At 52.5% G+C, this 22,561-nt stretch overlaps 1 protein-coding gene across 1 annotated transcript in view; it reads right to left on the bottom strand.

Moving 5' to 3' along the window:
* Positions 1–21,987, bottom strand: part of LOC134947427 (chemokine-like protein TAFA-1) — a 54,440-nt gene extending 32,453 nt beyond the window's left edge. Inside the window, exons 1-2 of the mRNA XM_063935523.1 lie at positions 21,669–21,987; positions 5,118–5,263 (exon numbers count right to left, since the gene is read on the bottom strand). Of these exons, the coding sequence (XP_063791593.1) occupies positions 5,118–5,263; positions 21,669–21,760 (238 nt within the window). The 5' untranslated portion in view covers positions 21,761–21,987. The remainder of the gene's footprint in view (positions 1–5,117; positions 5,264–21,668) is intronic.
* Positions 21,988–22,561: the final 574 nt, after the last annotated feature.

The raw sequence follows: 22,561 nt of genomic DNA, 5'->3' as shown, positions 1-22,561 counted from the left end.
AGTCACTGCTATCTCCTCCTATCTCTCTCTCTCTTATTCTCCTCACCCATCTGCTACCTCTTCCTCTCACCTCATAGTCACTGCTATCTCCTTCTCCCATCTCTCTTATTCTCCTCACCCATCTGCTACCTCTTCCTCTCACCTCACATTCACTGTTATCTTCTCCTATCTCTCTCTCTTATTCTCCTCACCCATCTGCTACCTCTTCCTCTCACCTCATAGTCACTGCTATCTCCTATCTCTCTCTCTCTTATTCTCCTCACCAATCTGCTACCTCTTCCTCTCACCTCATAGTCACTGCTATCTCCTATCTCTCTCTCTCTTATTCTCCTCACCCATCTGCTACCTCTTCCTCTCACCTCATAGTCACTGCTATCTCCTATCTCTCTCTCTCTTATTCTCCTCACCAATCTGCTACCTCTTCCTCTCACCTCACAGTCACTGCTATCTCCTCCTATCTCTCTCTTACTCCCCTCACCCATCTGCTACCTCTTCCTCTCACCTCACAGTCACTGCTATCTCCTATCTCTCTCTCTCTTATTCTCCTCACCCATCTGCTACCTCTTCCTCTCACCTCACAGTCACTGCTATCTCCTATCTCTCTCTCTCTTATTCTCCTCACCCATCTGCTACCTCTTCCTCTCACCTCACAGTCACTGCTATCTCCTCCTATCTCTCTAATTCTCCTCACCCATCTGCTACCTCTTCCTCTCACCTCACAGTCACTGCTATCTCCTCCTATCTCTCTCTTACTCCCCTCACCTATCTGCTACCTCTTCCTCTCACCTCACAGTCACTGCTATCTCCTATCTCTCTCTCTCTTATTCTCCTCACCCATCTGCTACCTCTTCCTCTCACCTCACAGTCACGGCTATCTCCTCCTATCTCTCTAATTCTCCTCACCCATCTGCTACCTCTTCCTCTCACCTCACATTCACTGCTATCTCCTCCTATCTCTCTCTTACTCCCCTCACCCATCTGCTACCTCTTCCTCTCACCTCACATTCACTGTTATCTCCTCCTATCTCTCTCTTACTCCCCTCACCCATCTGCTACCTCTTCCTCTCACCTCACAGTCACTGCTATCTCCTATCTCTCTCTCTCTTATTCTCCTCACCCATCTGCTACCTCTTCCTCTCACCTCATAGTCACTGCTATCTCCTCCTATCTCTCTCTTATTCTCCTCACCAATCTGCTACCTCTTCCTCTCACCTCACATTCACTGCTATCTCCTCCTATCTCTCTCTTATTCTCCTCACCCATCTGCTACCTCTTCCTCTCACCTCACATTCACTGTTATCTCCCATCTCTCTCTTATTCTCCTCAACCACCTGCTACCCTCTTCTTCTCCTCACCTCACAGTCACTGCTATCTCCCATCTCTCTCTTATTCTCCGCACCCATCTGCTACCTCTTCCTCTCACCTCACATTCACTGCTATCTCCTCCTATCTCTCTCTTATTCTCCTCACCCATCTGCTACCTCTTCCTCTCACCTCACAATCACTGCTATCTCCCATCTCTCTCTTATTCTCCTCAACCACCTGCTACCCTCTTCTTCTCCTCACCTCACAGTCACTGCTATCTCCCATCTCTCTCTTATTCTCCGCACCCATCTGCTACCTCTTCCTCTCACCTCACAGTCACTGCTATCTCCTCCTATCTTTCTCTCTTATTCTCCTCACCAATCTGCTACCTCTTCCTCTCACCTCACAGTCACTGCTATCTCCTCCTATCTCTCTCTTATTCTCCTCACCAATCTGCTACCTCTTCCTCTCACCTCACATTCACTGCTATCTCCTCCTATCTCTCTCTTACTCCCCTCACCTATCTGCTACCTCTTCCTCTCACCTCACAGTCACTGCTATCTCCTCCTATCTCTCTCTTATTCTCCTCACCAATCTGCTACCTCTTCCTCTCACCTCACAGTCACTGCTATCTCCTCCTATCTCTCTCTTATTCTCCTCACCAATCTGCTACCTCTTCCTCTCACCTCACATTCACTGTTATCTCCTTCTATCTCTCTCTTATTCTCCTCACCCATCTGCTACCTCTTCCTCTCACCTCACAGTCACTGCTATCTCCTCCTATCTCTCTCTTATTCTCCTCACCAATCTGCTACCTCTTCCTCTCACCTCACATTCACTGTTATCTCCTTCTATCTCTCTCTTATTCTCCTCACCAATCTGCTACCTCTTCCTCTCACCTCACATTCACTGTTATCTCCTTCTATCTCTCTCTTATTCTCCTCACCAATCTGCTACCTCTTCCTCTCACCTCACAGTCACTGCTATCTCCTATCTCTCTCTTACTCCCCTCACCCATCTGCTACCTCTTCCTCTCACCTCACATTCACTGTTATCTCATTCTATCTCTCTCATTCTCCTCACCAATCTGCTACCTCTTCCTCTCACCTCACAGTCACTGCTATCTCCTCCTGTCTCTCTCTTATTCTCCTCACCAATCTGCTACCTCTTCCTCTCACCTCACAGTCACTGCTATCTCCTCCTATCTCTCTCTTATTCTCCTCACCAATCTGCTACCTCTTCCTCTCACCTCATAGTCACGGCTATCTCCCATCTCTCTCATTCTCCTCACCCATCTGCTACCTCTTCCTCTCACCTCATAGTCACGGCTATCTCCCATCTCTCTCTTATTCTCCTCACCAATCTGCTACCTCTTCCTCTCACCTCATAGTCACTGCTATCTCCCATCTCTCTCTTATTCTCCTCACCCATCTGCTACCTCTTCCTCTCACCTCACAGTCACTGCTATCTCCTCCTATCTCTCTCTCTCTCACTCCCCTCATCCATCTGCTACCCCTTTATCTCCTCTCTCCGCTACTCTTCTCACACCTGTCTGCTACCTCCAGTGAGGTGTAGTGAGGTCTGTGGCTGGGGAGGCACTGGCTAGTATCAGAGCCAGAATTACACATACAGTATATGATTTGGTGGTGATGTTTGACTATAGAGATGATTAGAATAATACAAAGCTGATATGAAGAATACACAGATGATATGACTAATACAAAGCTGATATTTCTAAGTTATAAATATCTTCTTGTTATTACTCTAATCATTTTTATAGAGAAAACTCTGGCGTATACTGGAGTCTGACAGGTGAGGCTCTGTCTCCCCTGACCACACGTCGCTGGTCACCTCACCACCAGCCTCCTGCTCTCCTCTCTGCTCTTCCCACACCCTCCGCCTCTTGCTTCTCTCCTGCACCCTCTCCATCTTTCTCCCCCACATCCCTGGAAGTCTCTGCTGCGGCCCTGTTCCTCTCTTGCTGGCAGATGGCACACACACCCGGTACTGAATGCTCAGGAAGATGTGCCAGGATCTGGGAACATTATCTGGCAAGATAACTGTAATGTTTTTTTTTCCCCTGGCAATGGTCAGGGCAGAAAGGCATGCAATGGGCATTTGCGGGGATCAGAGTGTTGCGGGAGTGTGGTAAACTAGATGCGTGTGAACAGGGCAACAGTGAGTGTGAACGTGAGTACAAAATGCAGACATAAAACACGCTTTACAAGATGCCATGACATGTATGTTCCTAACACGTGTGCCACTCAATAGAGTATGTTAAATGAATCTGAATGAATAAAGCCTGGAGACGCCAGTCCACTGTTACCTTGATGATGATGATTGATTTTAGTGTAGGCTTAAAAAAAATTAAATGGGGAAGCAAAGCCATACACTGCTCTTGTGAACCACAAGTGCCAGCAAACCCATGTCTGCCGGAACATGCTAGCACTTGTCACTAATCTGTCTGATTTACTCTAATTGGTCAAACGCCTCTCTGATTGGTACGTCCCAGCCAGATCTCACGTGGGGTCAAACCACTACTAAAGCAGCCATACACCTTCAGATTATCTCTCCAACCATCCAACTCGTCGGCTGGTTAGAACAAAATCTAGTAAGGTATAGGAGCAAATGACAATTGACCATTGGCTTCCAAATGCTGGAAAATGGACCAAAATGGTCATGTAGACAAATTGGTTAAATCAAACCATTTTTGTCTGTTTACCAGCGTTTGGAAGCCAATGGTTGATTGTCATTTGTTCCTATACTTTACTAGATTGTTGTTCCAACCCGCTGACGAGTTGGATGATTGCAAAGATAATCTTAAGGTAATTGGTCAGCTTAACCAGTTTTCCACACTTTGACCGATTCAGTGGTGGTCGGCCACCTGTCCAGCCGTCCGTGGCACTACAAGAAGCAGTAGTCGCTGTTTTTTATTTTAAAATACTAAGAGGTCTATTCATGAAGCAGTGAAAAGTGTGGGGAAAAGGACCGGTGGAGAAGTTGCCCATGGCAACCAATCAGCTTTGAAGGAAGCCGTTATAAAGTACAGTTTATAAAATGTAAGGGAGATGCTGATTGGTTGCCATGGGCAACTTCTCCACTGGTCTGTTTCTCCACTCTTTTCACTGCTTCATGAATAGTCCCCTATGGATTAAAAGGTACAAGGAAGAAGAGGATCATCAACGATTTAGTTGATTATTAAATTGGTGAAAAAGGTATTGGGGCGAGTCTGTATTTAATATTTTTCTTTTCTAACCCAGTGGTTTTTGAAACACTTTTTTTTTTAATGTGACACATTCCCTGAGCCCTCTGCATACCAAGGCATTTGCTGGTGCTTGTGGTTCTACAAGTTCCAACATTTTCTGGTGGCCATAATATTACAAGTGTGAGCATGCCCTAGCAGTTTATGGCTGCCAGTGCGTGTTGGGATCAGAAGTGCCATGTTCAATAATACTTTTATTTTGCTATTTTATTCCAACAGCACAGGGCTGGATTTTGATAATTATCTGCATAGGATCATAGCATTAGGGGTTGAGATCCCTCAACACATACACCTCCTAACAATGTATCTGACCATACTTTCCCTATCCTCGACTTATGCTTCCCCAGTGGAATATGTGTGCGAATCTGCTCTTGCATGCATGTATTTTACAGCAATGCACACTTTAAAAGAAAACAAGACATTGAAACAACGCACAATCCAACCCATTGCATATGGAATAAAGTCTGGAGTGAGTGGGTAGGAGATACGTACTACGACCATTGAGGACTGGAATATGGGGATAGCGTATAGAACATTAATATCCACTTACAGATGACTGGCAGCTGGTTGCTGTCGGTGAAATACTGGTAGTGCGGAGGCCACAGTGGAGAGAGGTCTGGCAGCTGAACATTGTGCTTAGCATACGAAGCTGTAACCGCTAACCAGAAACAGGACATAGCGAGGATGACACCTTGGCTGTTGGCACAGAGAATGGATATAGAGGATAGGTTAGAGGTTGCAAAAGTGGGTCATGAGAATGCAAATTAGACAGTTACAGTCTATATAGTTACAGTCTAGATGGTTCCTAGTATAGAGACACAGGAAAGGGAATACAGGCAAGATGGTTCCTAGTTGAGAGAAGCTGAAAAAGGAGTACAAGCTAGATGGCTCCTGGTGGGGAGAGACAGGAAGCAGAATACAGGCTAGATAGTTGCTGGTGGAGAGAGAAAGGAAGGGGAATGCAGGTTAGATGGTTACTAGTGGAGAGAAACAGGAAGGGGAATACAGGCTAGGTAGTTGCTGGTGGAGGGAGGCTGGAAGGGGAATATAGGCTAGATAGTTGCTGGTGGAGAGAGGAAGAAGAATACAGGCTAAATCAGAGGTTCCCAAACTATGTGCCGTGGCTCCTTGCGGTGCCTCGGGACACTTGCAGGGGTGCCCTGGGTTGGTGGTCCAGGACCAATTAAAATTATTCATGGTCAATATAATAGGCAAAACCAGTGCTGGTGGCTACCAGTCATAAAATATGTGGCCAAACAAGCAAATCTTGTCCCTCACCACACAACTGACCCTAAGGATGACATATAAATGCAATCTACTTAATGTAATATTTCTTTCTAAATTTCTCAATAAGAAATTTTTGGCCTAGGGGTGCCGTGAAGAAAATTCTGATATTCTAGGGCGCTGAGATTCAAAAAAGTTTGGAAACCACTGGGCTAAATGATTCATAGTGGAGAGAAGCAGGAAGTGGAATACAGGCTGGAGAATTGCTGGTGGAGAGAGACAGGAAGGAGAAAACAGGCTAGATAGTTCCTAGTGAAGAGAGACAGGAAGGGGAATACAGGCTAGATAGTTGCAGGTGGAGAGACACAGGAAATACAATACAGGTTAGATAGTTGCTGGCGGACAGAGACAGGAAGGGGAATACAGGCTAGAAGGTTCTTGGAGAGACACAGGAAAGGGAATACAGTCTAGATGCTTCCTGGTAGAGAGAGACAGGAAGGGGACCACGGGCTAGATAGCTGCTGGTGGAGAAATACAGGAAGGAGAATACAGTCTAGAGGGTTCCTGGTGGAGACAGTAAGGGGACCATGGGCTAGATAGCTGCTGGTGGAGAAATACAGGAAGGAGAATACAGTCTAGCGGGTTCCTGGTGGAGAGAGACAGGAAGAGGAACAAAGTATAGATGGTTCCTAGTTGAGAGAGGCTGAAAGGGGAATACAAGCTAGATGGTTCCTGGTGGGGAGAGACAGGAAGCTAAATACAGGCTAGATGGCTTCTGGTTTAGGGAGACAGGAAGAAGAATACAGGCTAGATGGCTCCTGGTGGGGAGAGACAGGAAGGGGAATGCAGGTTAGAGGTTACTAGCGGAGAGAGACAGGAAGGGGAATACAGGCTAGATAGCTGCTGGTAGAGAGGAATAGGAATACGGGCTAGATAGTTGGTGGTAGAGAGGAATGAGAATACGGGCTACATAGTTGCTGGTGCAGAAAGACAGGAAGCGGAATATAGGCCAGATAGTTCCTGTGGAGAGAGACCGCAAGGGGAATACAGACTAAATGGTTGCTGGTAGAGGGAGAGGCAGGAAGGAGAGTACAGGCTAGATCAGGCATGTCCAAACTGCGGCCCTCCAGCTGTTGTGAAACTACATATCCCAGCATGCCCTGACACAGTTTTGCTGTCAGAGAATGCTAAAGCTGTGTCAGGGCATGCTGGGATGTGTAGTTTCTCAACAGCTGGAGGGCCGCAGTTTGGACATGCATGAGCTAGATGGTTCCTGGTGGAGAGAGCTATGAAGGAGAATACAGGCTAGATAGTTGCTGGTGAAGGGAGGCTGGAAGGGGTATACAGGCTAGATAGTTGCTGGTGGTGAGAGACAGGTCAGAGAATACAGACTAGATGGTTCCTAATGGAGAGAGACAGGAAGGAAAATACCGGCTACTTAGTTCATGAGGAATAGAGACAGGTAGGAGAGTACAGGCTAGAGCGTTCCTGCTGGAGAGAGGCTGGATGGAGAATACAGGCTAGATAGTTGCTGGTGGAGAGAGAAAGGAAGGGGAATACAGCCTAGATGGTTCCTAGTGGAGAGAGACAGGAAGGGGAATACAAGCTAGATAGTTTCTGGTGGAGGGAGGCTAGAAGGGGAATACAGGCTAGATAGTAGCTGGTGGAGAGTTACAGGAAGAAGAATACAGGCTAAATGGTTCCTAGTGGAGAGAAGCAGGAAGTGGAATACAGGCTAGAGAATTGCTGGTGGAGAAAGACAGGAAGGAGAATACAGGCTAGATGGTTCCTAGTGAAGAGAGACAAGAAGGGGAATACAGGCTAGATATTTGCAGGTGGCGATCCACAGGAAATACTACACAGGTTAGATAGTTGCTGGTGGAGAGAGACAGGAAGAGGAATACAGGCTAGAAGGTTCTTGGGGAGACACATCAAAGGGAATACAGTCTAGACGGTTCCTGGTGGAGAGAGACAGGAAGGGGACCACGGGCTAGATAGCTGCTGGTGGATTAATACAGGAAGGAGAATACAGTCTAGAGGGTTCCTGGTGGAGAGAGACAGGAAGGGGACCATGGGCTAGATAGCTGCTGGTGGAGAAATACAGGAAGGAGAATACAGTCTAGAGGGTTCCTGGTGGAGAGAGACAGGAAGAGGACCACGGGCTACATAGCTGCTGGTGGAGAAATACAGGAAGGAGAATACAGTCTAGAGGGTTCCTGGTGGAGAGAGACAGGAAGGGAACCACGGACTAGATAGCTTCTGGTGGAGAAATACAGGAAGGAGAATACAGTCTAGAGCAGTGTTTTTCAACCACTGTGCCGTGGCACACTAGTGCGCCCTGAGCAGTCTCCAGTTGTGCCGCCATAGAAGCAGAGCCAGGCCCGTCTGTGTTTTGCCGCTACTGAGGCCCGGGAATGATCAATAATGGTGGGTTTAGTGGTTGCAGAGCCAGTTCTAATTTTGTGCCCGGGCAGTGTTGGGCTCTTCTGGCTTTCTCAGATGTGGCTCAGACGTTACCTATGGAGAAGTTGCGAAATGACATCCTAGGACACGCAACTGCACCATGCATCACCATTATATTTGAATGTGCCTTGGCAACATTTAAATCTTGTTCAGTGTGCCGCAAGTTGTAAAAGGTTGAAAATCTCTGGTCTTTCTAGAGGGTTCCTGGTGGAGAGTGACAGGAAGAGGAACACAGGCTAGGTAGCTGCAGGTGGAGAGATACAGGAAGGGGAAAACAGGCTAATTAGTTCCTGAATAATAGAGACAGGAAGGAGAGTACAGGATAGCAGGTTCTTGGTGGAAAGAGACAGGAAGTGGAATACAGACTGGATGGTTCCCAGTGCAGAGCAGTAGAGTAGAGAGAACAATTTGGCCATTTCTCTGGGTTTCTACTTACTCTCTAGATAGCAAGAGACTCATCCAGAATGTTGGACTAGTATGTGTACAGGAGACTGGCAGGAGTACCAAGAAGCAAAGTCAGCACCATCACGTTCTCAAATGAGAAGATAATGAAACCAGGGGGGTCATTCCGAGTTGTTCGCTCGGTAAAAATCTTCGCATCGCAGCGATTTTCCGCTTAATGCGCATGCGCAATGTCCGCACTGCGACTGCGCCAAGTAAATTTGCTGTGCACTTAGTAATTTTACTCACGGCTTTTTCATCGTTCTGGCGATTGTAATGTGATTGACAGGAAATGGGTGTTACTGGGCGGAAACTGGCCGTTTTATGGGCGTGTGGGAAAAAACGCGACCGTTTCCGGAAAAAACGCAGGAGTGGCCGGAGAAACGGGGGAGTGTCTGGGCGAACGCTGGGTGTGTTTGTGACGTCAAACCAGGAACGACAAGCACTGAAATGATCGCAGATGCCGAGTAAGTCTGGAGCTACTCAGAAACTGCTACGAGGTGTGGTGTAATCGCAATATTGCGAATACATCGTTCGCAATTTTAAGATGCTAAGATTCACTCCCAGTAGGCGGTGGCTTAGCATGAGCAAATCTGCTAAAATCCGCTTGCGAGCGAACAACTCGGAATGACCTCCCAGGAGTATTGCCAACATCTTGCATTAATGTGTGGTTAATCCTGGTCCTAAAATAGAGACTGGAGTGCCACAGAAGCCGTGATCTATCTGGTTTTGGAGAGGTCCTAAAAAATAGACTGTACACATTCTTACCATCACCCAGATGTAAGCAGCGAGTACAAGGCTATAGACTATGGGGGAAATGTATCAAGGCTTGGAGAGAGATAAAGTACCAACAAATCAACTCCTGTCATTTTACAGGTTTCTAATTGTCATTCTACAGGCTGCGACAGATTGGAGTCGATTGGTTGGTACTTTGGTGGTCATTCCGAGTGGATCGCTCGCTAGCAGTTTTTAGCAGCCGTGCAAACGCTATGCCGCCTCCCACTGGGAGTGTATTTTAGCTTAGCAGAAGTGCGAACGAAAGGATCGCAGAGCGGCTACAAAATAATTTTGTGCAGTTTCTGAGTTGCTTCAAACCTACTCAGCACTTGCGATCACTTCAGACCACTCAGTTCCTGATTTGACGTCACAAACATGCCCTGCGTTCGCCCAGCCACGCCTGTGCTTTTTCTGTCACGCATGCGACACCCAGAAACGCCCTCTTCCTGTCAATCAATCTGCGGCTGCCTGTGCGACTGAAATGCATCGCTAGAACCTGTGTAAAACGATATCGTTCGTTGTAATAGTACGTCGCACGTGCGCATTGCACCGCATGCGCAGAAGTGCCGTTCTTTTTAACAAATGCAGCTAGCGATCAACTCGTAATGACCCCCTTTATCTCTTCACTTCATCTCTTTTCAAGTTTGATACATCTCCCCCTGTGTATGTCCCTGGCAGTGGCCACTCAAACCTGGGACGGGATTCTTCTATTGAGGACTTTTCACAGCCTGTCTCTACTTTGAATGATGTACATATAGGGCCAGGCAAACTACTGAAAACAGGTTTTGTCCCCAAGTTTGCTCCCAGGCCATTATAGTCAAGAGTTGCCATTCTTAATGGATCTTGGTAAACATCCAATCAGAAGTCCTAGTTGTTTCAGAAGAGGCTAAGGAAATCCTCAACATCTGACATGTTGGGTAACCTTGGCATCTGAGATGATAAGCCGTGGTAAGAAGACTCTTATTAGAGAAGGGTAGGATGGAGAATACAGGTTAGAGGGATCATCGTAGAGATTACATGGAATTTGGGAAGCAGATGCAGGAGAGGCTACACAGATAGAGCAGTGATGGACAACAGGCAGCCTCCTTCTCATCCATCTGCCACCTCCTTCCTGCTATATTGTCACATGTGCTTGTTATAGCTTGTAACGTTGATTTAAAATACATGCTTATATGTTATTACAGTTATTTATGTGTTTTCATTTGATTAGCTGTATTTATTGTCATGTGATACGTCAGGGCCGAAACTAGGATTTTCGTCACACGGGGCAAGGAGGTGATTTGCCGCTCCCCCCCCCCCCTAAAAATAAAACATCCAAAATGGAAACAAACAAACCCTGTCAGACTAAACTAATCATATTATTGAAAATTTAGAGAGAAAAAAATACATCACCGCACTAAAGCGTGTCCTCTCAATGGTGTGTATCCGGCAGCTTGTTATCGGTTGGTGCTGAGCAGGCAGCTTGGCTCATAGCCTGCTTAAAGACACAGCACCAACAGCTCGCTTCTGTAGCTTGCACGGTGCACCACACGCTAGTCACAGCACGGCAAAGAAGAGAGATTCAGACAGTAGCCGGCATAGGAGAGACCCCAGGTACTGGAGCTCACCTGCACAACGTCAGAGCCAGCTGTAGGCAGACAGGTGGGTCAGAGACACTGCCCCGGGAGCCGTCTGCTGCCTTACTGGAGCAGCACAGCACTGCTGGTTAATGAAAAGAAAAAAACCCTGTTCCTCTGTAACTCCTCAGCACCCCCTCAAATCCTGCACCCAGGGCGCATGCCCCCTTAGACCCCCCCTAGTTGCGGCCCTGGATACGTAGATAAAGGTAATCTGCAGTCATTTTCATTTTGGTGACAAGGGAAAACAGTGAAGGCGAGGCAGGAAGGAGAATTCAGATTGGCTAAATCATGGCACAGGGAGACAAGAAGGAGAACACAGGTCCTGCACCTCTGGCAGCTCGCAGGATATTACATTTAGCCTTTGAGGTCAGCTACTGGCAGCAGAGAGTAGAAAATACTGTTGCAGAGCTGGAGGCATCTTGGGAGGTATGCAGGTTAGAGGCCAGATGCAGGGAAAGGCAGGCAGTGCAGGTTAGAGGCCAGATGCAGGGAAAGGCAGGCAGTGCAGGTTAGAGGCCAGATGCAGGGAAAGGCGGGCAGTGCAGGTTAGAGGCCAGATGCAGGGAAAGGCTGGCAGTGCAGGTCAGATGCAGGGAAAGGCGGGCAGTGCAGGTTAGAGGCCAGATGCAGGGAAAGGCGGGCAGTGCAGGTTAGAGGCCAGATGCAGGGAAAGGCGGGCAGTGCAGGTTAGATGCCAGATGCAGGGAAAGGCGGGCAGTGCAGGTTAGAAGCCAGATGCAGGGAAAGGCGGGCAGTGCAGGTTAGAGGCCAGATGCAGGGAAAGGCGGGCAGTGCAGGTTAGAGGCCAGATGCAGGGAAAGGCAGGCAGTGCAGGTTAGATGCAGGGAAAGACGGGCAGTGCAGGTTAGAGGCCAGATGCAGGGAAAGGCGGGCAGTGCAGGTTAGAGGCCAGATGCAGGGAAAGGTGGGCAGTGCAGGTTAGAGGCCAGATGCAGGTTAGAGGCCAGATGCAGGGAAAGGCAGGCAGTGCAGGTTAGAGGCAGATGCAGGGAAAGGCAGGCAGTGCAGGTTAGAGGCCAGATGCAGGGAAAGGCGGGCAGTGCAGGTTAGAGGCCAGATGCAGGGAAAGGCGGGCAGTGCAGGTTAGATGCAGGGAAAGGCGGGCAGTGCAGGTTAGAGGCCAGATGCAGGGAAAGGTGGGCAGTGCAGGTTAGAGGCCAGATGCAGGGAAAGGCGGGCAGTGCAGGTTAGAGGCCAGATGCAGGGAAGGGCGGGCAGTGCAGGTTAGAGGCCAGATGCAGGGAAAGGCGGGCAGTGCAGGTTAGAGGCCAGATGCAGGGAAAGGCGGGCAGTGCAGGTTAGAGGCCAGATGCAGGGAAAGGCGGGCAGTGCAGGTTAGAGGCCAGATGCAGGGAAAGGCGGGCAGTGCAGGTTAGATGCCAGATGCAGGGAAAGGCAGGCAGTGCAGGTTAGAGGCCAGATGCAGGGAAAGGCGGGCAGTGCAGGTTAGAGGCCAGATGCAGGGAAAGGCGGGCAGTGCAGGTTAGAGGGCAGATGCAGGGAAAGGCAGGCAGTGCAGGTTAGAGGCCAGATGCAGGGAAAGGCGGGCATTGCAGGTTAGAGGCCAGATGCAGGGAAAGGCAGGCAGTGCAGGTTAGATGCAGGGAAAGGCGGGCAGTGCAGGTTAGAGGGCAGATGCAGGGAAAGGCGGGCAGTGCAGGTTAGAGGCCAGATGCAGGGAAAGGCAGGCAGTGCAGGTTAGATGCAGGGAATGACGGGCAGTGCAGGTTAGAGGCCAGATGCAGGGAAAGGCGGGCAGTGCAGGTTAGAGGGCAGATGCAGGGAAAGGCGGGCAGTGCAGGTTAGAGGCCAGATGCAGGGAAAGGCGGGCAGTGCAGGTTAGAGGCCAGATGCAGGGAAAGGCAGGCAGTGCAGGTTAGAGGCCAGATGCAGGGAAAGGCAGGCAATGCAGGTTAGAGGCCAGATGCAGGGAAAGGCGGGCAGTGCAGGTTAGAGGCCAGATGCAGGTAAAGGCAGGCAATGCAGGTTAGAGGCAGATGCAGGGAAAGGCAGGCAAGGCAGGTTAGAGGCAGATGCAGGGAAAGGCGGGCAGTGCAGGTTAGAGGCCAGATGCAGGGAAAGGCAGGCAGTGCAGGTTAGATGCAGGGAAAGGCGGGCAGTGCAGGTTAGAGGGCAGATGCAGGGAAAGGCAGGCAGTGCAGGTTAGAGGCCAGATGCAGGGAAAGGCAGGCAGTGCAGGTTAGATGCAGGGAAAGGTGGGCAGTGCAGGTTAGAGGCCAGATGCAGGGAAAGGCGGGCAGTGCAGGTTAGAGGCCAGATGCAGGGAAGGGCGGGCAGTGCAGGTTAGAGGCCAGATGCAGGGAAAGGCGGGCAGTGCAGGTTAGAGGCCAGATGCAGGGAAAGGCGGGCAGTGCAGGTTAGAGGCCAGATGCAGGGAAAGGCGGGCAGTGCAGGTTAGAGGCCAGATGCAGGGAAAGGCGGGCAGTGCAGGTTAGATGCCAGATGCAGGGAAAGGCAGGCAGTGCAGGTTAGAGGCCAGATGCAGGGAAAGGCGGGCAGTGCAGGTTAGAGGCCAGATGCAGGGAAAGGCGGGCAGTGCAGGTTAGAGGCCAGATGCAGGGAAAGGCAGGCAGTGCAGGTTAGAGGCCAGATGCAGGGAAAGGCGGGCAGTGCAGGTTAGAGGCCAGATGCAGGGAAAGGCAGGCAGTGCAGGTTAGATGCAGGGAAAGGCGGGCAGTGCAGGTTAGAGGGCAGATGCAGGGAAAGGCGGGCAGTGCAGGTTAGAGGCCAGATGCAGGGAAAGGCAGGCAGTGCAGGTTAGATGCAGGGAATGACGGGCAGTGCAGGTTAGAGGCCAGATGCAGGGAAAGTCGGGCAGTGCAGGTTAGAGGGCAGATGCAGGGAAAGGCGGGCAGTGCAGGTTAGAGGCCAGATGCAGGGAAAGGCGGGCAGTGCAGGTTAGAGGCCAGATGCAGGGAAAGGCAGGCAGTGCAGGTTAGAGGCCAGATGCAGGGAAAGGCAGGCAATGCAGGTTAGAGGCAAGATGCAGGGAAAGGCGGGCAGTGCAGGTTAGAGGCCAGATGCAGGTAAAGGCAGGCAATGCAGGTTAGAGGCAGATGCAGGGAAAGGCAGGCAAGGCAGGTTAGAGGCAGATGCAGGGAAAGGCGGGCAGTGCAGGTTAGAGGCCAGATGCAGGGAAAGGCAGGCAGTGCAGGTTAGATGCAGGGAAAGGCGGGCAGTGCAGGTTAGAGGGCAGATGCAGGGAAAGGCAGGCAGTGCAGGTTAGAGGCCAGATGCAGGGAAAGGCAGGCAGTGCAGGTTAGATGCAGGGAAAGGCGGGCAGTGCAGGTTAGAGGCCAGATGCAGGGAAAGGCGGGCAGTGCAGGTTAGAGGCCAGATGCAGGGAAAGGCGGGCAGTGCAGGTTAGAGGCCAGATGCAGGGAATGGCGGGCAGTGCAGGTTAGAGTCCAGATGCAGGGAAAGGCGGACAGTGCAGGTTAGAGGCCAGATGCAGGGAAAGGCAGGCAATGCAGGTTAGAGGCCAGATGCAGGGAAAGGCGGGCAGTGCAGGTTAGAGGCCAGATGCAGGGAAAGGCAGGCAATGCAGGTTAGAGGCAGATGCAGGGAAAGGCAGGCAATGCAGGTTAGAGGCAGATGCAGGGAAAGGCGGGCAGTGCAGGTTAGAGGCCAGATGCAGGGAAAGGCAGGCAGTGCAGGTTAGATGCAGGGAAAGGCGGGCAGTGCAGGTTAGAGGCCAGATGCAGGGAAAGGCGGGCAGTGCAGGTTAGAGGCCAGATACAGGGAAAGGCGGGCAGTGCAGGTTAGAGGCCAGATGCAGGGAAAGGCAGGCAGTGCAGGTTAGAGGCCAGATGCAGGGAAAGGCGGGCAGTGCAGGTTAGAGGCCAGAAGCAGGGAAAGGCGGGCAGTGCAGGTTAGATGCAGGGAAAGGCGGGCAGTGCAGGTTAGAGGCCAGATGCAGGGAAAGGTGGGCAGTGCAGGTTAGAGGCCAGATGCAGGGAAAGGCGGGCAGTGCAGGTTAGAGGCCAGATGCAGGGAAGGGCGGGCAGTGCAGGTTAGAGGCCAGATGCAGGGAAAGACGGGCAGTGCAGGTTAGAGGCCAGATGCAGGGAAAGGCGGGCAGTGCAGGTTAGAGGCCAGATGCAGGGAAAGGCGGGCAGTGCAGGTTAGAGGCCAGATGCAGGGAAAGGCGGGCAGTGCAGGTTAGATGCCAGATGCAGGGAAAGGCAGGCAGTGCAGGTTAGAGGCCAGATGCAGGGAAAGGCGGGCAGTGCAGGTTAGAGGCCAGATGCAGGGAAAGGCGGGCAGTGCAGGTTAGAGGCCAGATGCAGGGAAAGGCAGGCAGTGCAGGTTAGAGGCCAGATGCAGGGAAAGGCGGGCAGTGCAGGTTAGAGGGCAGATGCAGGGAAAGGCGGGCAGTGCAGGTTAGAGGCCAGATGCAGGGAAAGGCGGGCAGTGCAGGTTAGAGGCCAGATGCAGGGAAAGGCGGGCAGTGCAGGTTAGAGGCCAGATGCAGGGAAAGGCGGGCAATGCAGGTTAGAGGCCAGATGCAGGGAAAGGCGGGCAGTGCAGGTTAGAGGCCAGATGCAGGGAAAGGCGGGCAGTGCAGGTTAGAGGGCAGATGCAGGGAAAGGCGGGCAGTGCAGGTTAGAGGCCAGATGCAGGGAAAGGCGGGCAGTGCAGGTTAGAGGGCAGATGCAGGGAAAGGCGGGCAGTGCAGGTTAGAGGCCAGATGCAGGGAAAGGCGGGCAGTGCAGGTTAGAGGCCAGATGCAGGGAAAGGCAGGCAGTGCAGGTTAGAGGCCAGATGCAGGGAAAGGCGGGCAATGCAGGTTAGAGGCCAGATGCAGGGAAAGGCGGGCAGTGCAGGTTAGAGGCCAGATGCAGGGAAAGGCAGGCAGTGCAGGTTAGAGGCAGATGCAGGGAAAGGCGGGCAATGCAGGTTAGAGGCAGATGCAGGGAAAGGCGGGCAGTGCAGGTTAGAGGCCAGATGCAGGGAAAGGCAGGCAGTGCAGGTTAGATGCAGGGAAAGGCGGGCAGTGCAGGTTAGAGGGCAGATGCAGGGAAAGGCAGGCAATGCAGGTTAGAGGCCAGATGCAGGGAAAGGTGGGCAGTGCAGGTTAGAGCCAGATGCAGGGAAAGGTGGGCAGTGCAGGTTAGAGGCCAGATACAGGGAAAGGCGGGCAGTGCAGGTTAGAGGCCAGATGCAGGGAAAGGCAGGCAGTGCAGGTTAGAGGCCAGATGCAGGGAAAGGCGGGCAGTGCAGGTTAGAGGCCAGATGCAGGGAAAGGCGGGCAGTGCAGGTTAGATGCAGGGAATGGCGGGCAGTGCAGGTTAGAGGCCAGATGCAGGGAAAGGTGGGCAGTGCAGGTTAGAGGCCAGATGCAGGGAAAGGCGGGCAGTGCAGGTTAGAGGCCAGATGCAGGGAAGGGCGGGCAGTGCATGTTAGAGGCCAGATGCAGGGAAAGGCGGGCAGTGCAGGTTAGAGGCCAGATGCAGGGAAAGGCGGGCAGTGCAGGTTAGAGGCCAGATGCAGGGAAAGGCGGGCAGTGCAGGTTAGAGGCCAGATGCAGGGAAAGGCGGGCAGTGCAGGTTAGATGCCAGATGCAGGGAAAGGCAGGCAGTGCAGGTTAGAGGCCAGATGCAGGGAAAGGCGGGCAGTGCAGGTTAGAGGCCAGATGCAGGGAAAGGCGGGCAGTGCAGGTTAGAGGCCAGATGCAGGGAAAGGCAGGCAGTGCAGGTTAGAGGCCAGATGCAGGGAAAGGCGGGCAGTGCAGGTTAGAGGCCAGATGCAGGGAAAGGCAGGCAGTGCAGGTTAGATGCAGGGAAAGGCGGGCAGTGCAGGTTAGAGGGCAGATGCAGGGAAAGGCGGGCAGTGCAGGTTAGAGGCCAGATGCAGGGAAAGGCAGGCAGTGCAGGTTAGATGCAGGGAATGACGGGCAGTGCAGGTTAGAGGCCAGATGCAGGGAAAGGCGGGCAGTGCAGGTTAGAGGGCAGATGCAGGGAAAGGCGGGCAGTGCAGGTTAGAGGCCAGATGCAGGGAAAGGCGGGCAGTGCAGGTTAGAGGCCAGATGCAGGGAAAGGCAGGCAGTGCAGGTTAGAGGCCAGATGCAGGAAAAGGCAGGCAATGCAGGTTAGAGGCCAGATGCAGGGAAAGGCGGGCAGTGCAGGTTAGAGGCAGATGCAGGGAAAGGCAGGCAATGCAGGTTAGAGGCAGATGCAGGGAAAGGCAGGCAATGCAGGTTAGAGGCAGATGCAGGGAAAGGCGGGCAGTGCAGGTTAGAGGCCAGATGCAGGGAAAGGCAGGCAGTGCAGGTTAGATGCAGGGAAAGGCGGGCAGTGCAGGTTAGAGGGCAGATGCAGGGAAAGGCAGGCAGTGCAGGTTAGAGGCCAGATGCAGGGAAAGGCGGGCAGTGCAGGTTAGATGCAGGGAAAGGCGGGCAGTGCAGGTTAGAGGCCAGATGCAGGGAAAGGCGGGCAGTGCAGGTTAGAGGCCAGATGCAGGGAAAGGCGGGCAGTACAGGTTAGAGGCCAGATGCAGGGAATGGCGGGCAGTGCAGGTTAGAGTCCAGATGCAGGGAAAGGCGGGCAGTGCAGGTTAGAGGCCAGATGCAGGGAAAGGTAGGCAATGCAGGTTAGAGGCCAGATGCAGGGAAAGGCGGGCAGTGCAGGTTAGAGGCCAGATGCAGGGAAAGGCAGGCAATGCAGGTTAGAGGCAGATGCAGGGAAAGGCGGGCAGTGCAGGTTAGAGGCAGATGCAGGGAAAGGCAGGCAATGCAGGTTAGAGGCAGATGCAGGGAAAGGCGGGCAGTGCAGGTTAGAGGCCAGATGCAGGGAAAGGCAGGCAATGCAGGTTAGAGGCAGATGCAGGGAAAGGCAGGCAATGCAGGTTAGAGGCAGATGCAGGGAAAGGCGGGCAGTGCAGGTTAGAGGCCAGATGGAGGGAAAGGCGGGCAGTGCAGGTTAGATGCAGGGAAAGGCGGGCAGTGCAGGTTAGAGGCCAGATGCAGGGAAAGGCGGGCAGTGCAGGTTAGAGGCCAGATGCAGGGAAAGGCGGGCAATGCAGGTTAGAGGCCAGATGCAGGGAAAGGCGGGCAGTGCAGGTTAGAGGGCAGATGCAGGGAAAGGCGGGCAGTGCAGGTTAGAGGCCAGATGCAGGGAAAGGCAGGCAGTGCAGGTTAGATGCAGGGAAAGGTGGGCAGTGCAGGTTAGAGGCCAGATGCAGGGAAAGGCGGGCAGTGCAGGTTAGACGCAGGGAAAGGCGGGCAGTGCAGGTTAGAGGGCAGATGCAGGGAAAGGTGGGCAGTGCAGGTTAGAGGCCAGATGCAGGGAAAGGCAGGCAGTGCAGGTTAGATGCAGGGAAAGGCGGGCAGTGCAGGTTAGAGGCCAGATGCAGGGAAAGGCAGGCAGTGCAGGTTAGAGGCCAGATGCAGGGAAAGGCGGGCAGTGCAGGTTAGAGGCCAGATGCAGGGAAAGGCGGGCAGTGCAGGTTAGAGGCCAGATGCAGGGAAAGGCGGGAAAGGCGGGCAGTGCAGGTTAGAGGCCAGATGCAGGGAAAGGCGGGCAGTGCAGGTTAGATGCAGGGAAAGGCGGGCAGTGCAGGTTAGAGGCCAGATGCAGGGAAAGGCAGGCAGTGCAGGTTAGAGGCCAGATGCAGGGAAAGGCGGGCAGTGCAGGTTAGAGGCCAGATGCAGGGAAAGGCGGGCAGTGCAGGTTAGAGGCCAGATGCAGGGAAAGGCGGGCAGTGCAGGTTAGAGGCCAGATGCAGGGAAAGGCGGGCAGTGCAGGTTAGAGGGCAGATGCAGGGAAAGGCGGGCAGTGCAGGTTAGAGGCCAGATGCAGGGAAAGGCGGGCAGTGCAGGTTAGAGGCCAGATGCAGGGAAAGGCGGGCAGTGCAGGTTAGAGGCCAGATGCAGGGAAAGGCGGGCAGTGCAGGTTAGAGGCCAGATGCAGGGAAAGGCGGGCAGTGCAGGTTAGAGGCCAGATGCAGGGAAAGGCGGGCAGTGCAGGTTAGAGGGCAGATGCAGGGAAAGGCGGGCAGTGCAGGTTAGAGGCCAGATGCAGGGAAAGGCGGGCAGTGCAGGTTAGAGGGCAGATGCAGGGAAAGGCGGGCAGTGCAGGTTAGAGGCCAGATGCAGGGAAAGGTGGACAGTGCAGGTTAGAGGGCAGATGCAGGGAAAGGCGGGCAGTGCAGGTTAGAGGCCAGATGCAGGGAAAGGCGGGCAGTGCAGGTTAGAGGGCAGATGCAGGGAAAGGCGGGCAGTGCAGGTTAGAGGCCAGATGCAGGGAAAGGCGGGCAGTGCAGGTTAGAGGGCAGATGCAGGGAAAGGCGGGCAGTGCAGGTTAGAGGCCAGATGCAGGGAAAGGCGGGCAGTGCAGGTTAGAGGGCAGATGCAGGGAAAGGCGGGCAGTGCAGGTTAGAGGCCAGATGCAGGGAAAGGCGGGCAGTGCAGGTTAGAGGGCAGATGCAGGGAAAGGCGGGCAGTGCAGGTTAGAGGCCAGATGCAGGGAAAGGTGGACAGTGCAGGTTAGAGGGCAGATGCAGGGAAAGGCGGGCAGTGCAGGTTAGAGGCCAGATGCAGGGAAAGGCGGGCAGTGCAGGTTAGAGGGCAGATGCAGGGAAAGGCGGGCAGTGCAGGTTAGAGGCCAGATGCAGGGAAAGGCGGGCAGTGCAGGTTAGAGGGCAGATGCAGGGAAAGGCGGGCAGTGCAGGTTAGAGGCCAGATGCAGGGAAAGGCGGGCAGTGCAGGTTAGAGGGCAGATGCAGGGAAAGGCGGGCAGTGCAGGTTAGAGGCCAGATGCAGGGAAAGGCGGGCAGTGCAGGTTAGAGGGCAGATGCAGGGAAAGGCGGGCAGTGCAGGTTAGAGGCCAGATGCAGGGAAAGGTGGACAGTGCAGGTTAGAGGCAGATGCAGGGAAAGGCGGGCAGTGCAGGTTAGAGGCCAGATGCAGGGAAAGGTGGACAGTGCAGGTTAGAGGCCAGATGCAGGGAAAGGCGGGCAGTGCAGGTTAGAGGCCAGTACAAGTAACACCCATTGACTTAGTAAACATTAGATGCATTTGTTCTTATTATTATTTATCATTTTATATTCTACAGGTGAAAAACAATTTTCTATGGGTGAAAAATGTAATTACATCTGTTCTGAAAACTCTACGTTCCTGCAGCTCATCCCCACAGACGTGTCACCAGAGTGCATACACTTTATATTCCTTGTATTCTCCACTCACTGGACAAATCATCCTGTCTCTGCCTACTTACCCTGTACCAGATCCTTACTGAGTGTCTCTGCCATACCCGGCCTACCCACCCCTTTCTCTACCAACTGTACCCGGCCTACCTACCGCATTCTATGCCAGACTCATACCCCTTTCTCTGCCAGTCACACCCAGCCTACCTACCCCCTTTCTCTGCCAGTCATATTCAACCTACCTACCCCTTTCTCTGCCACTCATATTCAGCCTACCTACCTCCTTCCCTGCCAGTCATTCTCAGCCTACCTACCCCCTTTCTCTGCCACTCATACTCAGCCTACCTACCCCCTTTCTCTGCCATTCATATTCAGCCTACCTACCCCTTTCTCTGCCAGTCATTCTCAGCCTACCTACCTCCTTCCCTGCCAGTCATTCTCAGCCTACCTACCCCTTTCTCTGACAGTCATTCCAAGCCTACCTACCTCCTTCCCTGCCAGTCATTCTCAGCCTACCTACCCCTTTCTCTGCCAGTCATACTCAGCCTACCTACCCCTTTCTCTGCCAGTCATACTCAGCCTACCTACCCCTTTCTCTGCCAGTCATACTCAGCCTACCTACCCCTTTCTCTGCCACTCATACTCAGCTTACCTACCCCCTTCCCTGCCAGTCATACTCAGCCTACCTACCCCTTTCTCTGCCACTCATACTCAGCTTACCTACCCCCTTCCCTGCCAGTCATTCTCAGCCTACCTACCCCTTTCTCTGCCACTCATTCTCAGCCTACCTACCCCTTTCTCTGCCAGTCATACTCAGCCTACCTACCCCTTTCTCTGCCACTCATACTAAGCTTACCTACCCCCTTCCCTGCCAGTCATACTCAGCTTACCTACCCCCTTCCCTGCCAGTCAAACTTGGCTTACTTAACCCTTTCTCTGCCAAAGCCATAACCGTCTTACTTAACCCTCTCTGTGCCGGAGCCGTACTTCTGCCAGAAACATACCCAGCTTACTTATTCGTTCCCCTAACGAGAGACAAGCATACGCTTCCTGTGCGGGAAGAGTTAACCTTTCCTTTGCCAGAATTATACACAACTTATTTAACCCTTCCCGTGTCCATCTTTGTCGGCTCTTCCGCCTCATGTAACCTCTCCTATCACCCGGTGATTCCTCTATCAGACATTTATATTATTACCCCATTCCTGAATAGAACACCATCATTTAACCCCTTCCCTGCCAGCATCCCCACACATTTCCCATAGACAGCAGACCATCCTGTAACCCTCTCCATGCCACCGGAGCTGTGTAAACCCCTTTCCTTGGCAAAGTGCCGGACATAAGTCCAGGATAGTCCTGAAGTCCTCACGGCACGGGGACTTGCGCTCACTTACCTCCTTTGTAGCCTGCAGCCCATGGAATCCGGTGGAAGAGGAGAGCTGGGAGAGGAGAGCTGCTTGTCAGAGCCTGGGAGGCTGCAATCCATCTGGGATGTGTGAGTGAGGGGGAGGAGGGCTGGGTGCCATGTGTGATAACAGAGAGTGGGGAGTGATGGAGAGGAAGCAGCGGGGGTCCTTATTGCCCTGTATGGGAACTGCCAGCTGGGTGAGAGGGAGGTGGGGTGGGCTCTAACTCTCACCGTGCCTCCTCATACAGTCCTGTCATCACACAACCTGCTGTACTCCCCATCCCATAGAGCGACTGTCCTCACCTTCCTGCCACCTACCTCTTGTCATGCCCCCCAGTCTTCACTCATACAGCCCACTGTGCCTCCTGTTCTTCTCCCACCTCCCTGATTTCTCATCAGACGTTCCAGTTCCCTGCCTTGCACACCCATAAGATGGGCTGTTTTTAGGACAGTCATCTGTTTATGAAACACAAAAAAAAAAGTGTAAAAAATAAATGTAGATGTGTAATGTCGGCTATCGTACGTCCATCAGTGCCGACATAAAACTCATGACGTCATTTATTTAAACGGTTGGTTATGTTTAAAAATATTTTGATAATAATTCAAATAATAATAATAATCTGCCATCTGAGCGCAGGTATTTCCCCGTCCTGTAAACGTTTGCTCATCCTCTCTCCTCCCCATCTTCTTATCTGGGTACCACTGATCCTCCGAGAGAGATGTGTACTCGTCGACGCACAGAAGGAAATCAGCGTCAGGACCACTACAATACATGTGCTCGCCAAACTGTCAGAGATCCATCTGTCTGTCACTCCCATGGTGAGAACCCCGACCACATCCCTGGTTCTAAAGGCGCCATCACCCCATGACCACACTTTT

The sequence above is a fragment of the Pseudophryne corroboree genome, chromosome 8, assembly GCF_028390025.1.
Source record: "Pseudophryne corroboree isolate aPseCor3 chromosome 8, aPseCor3.hap2, whole genome shotgun sequence".
Classification (NCBI taxonomy): Eukaryota; Metazoa; Chordata; class Amphibia; order Anura; family Myobatrachidae; genus Pseudophryne; species Pseudophryne corroboree.
Note: the sequence above shows the minus strand (reverse complement) of the source record. Positions and strands in the feature narration are given on the sequence as shown.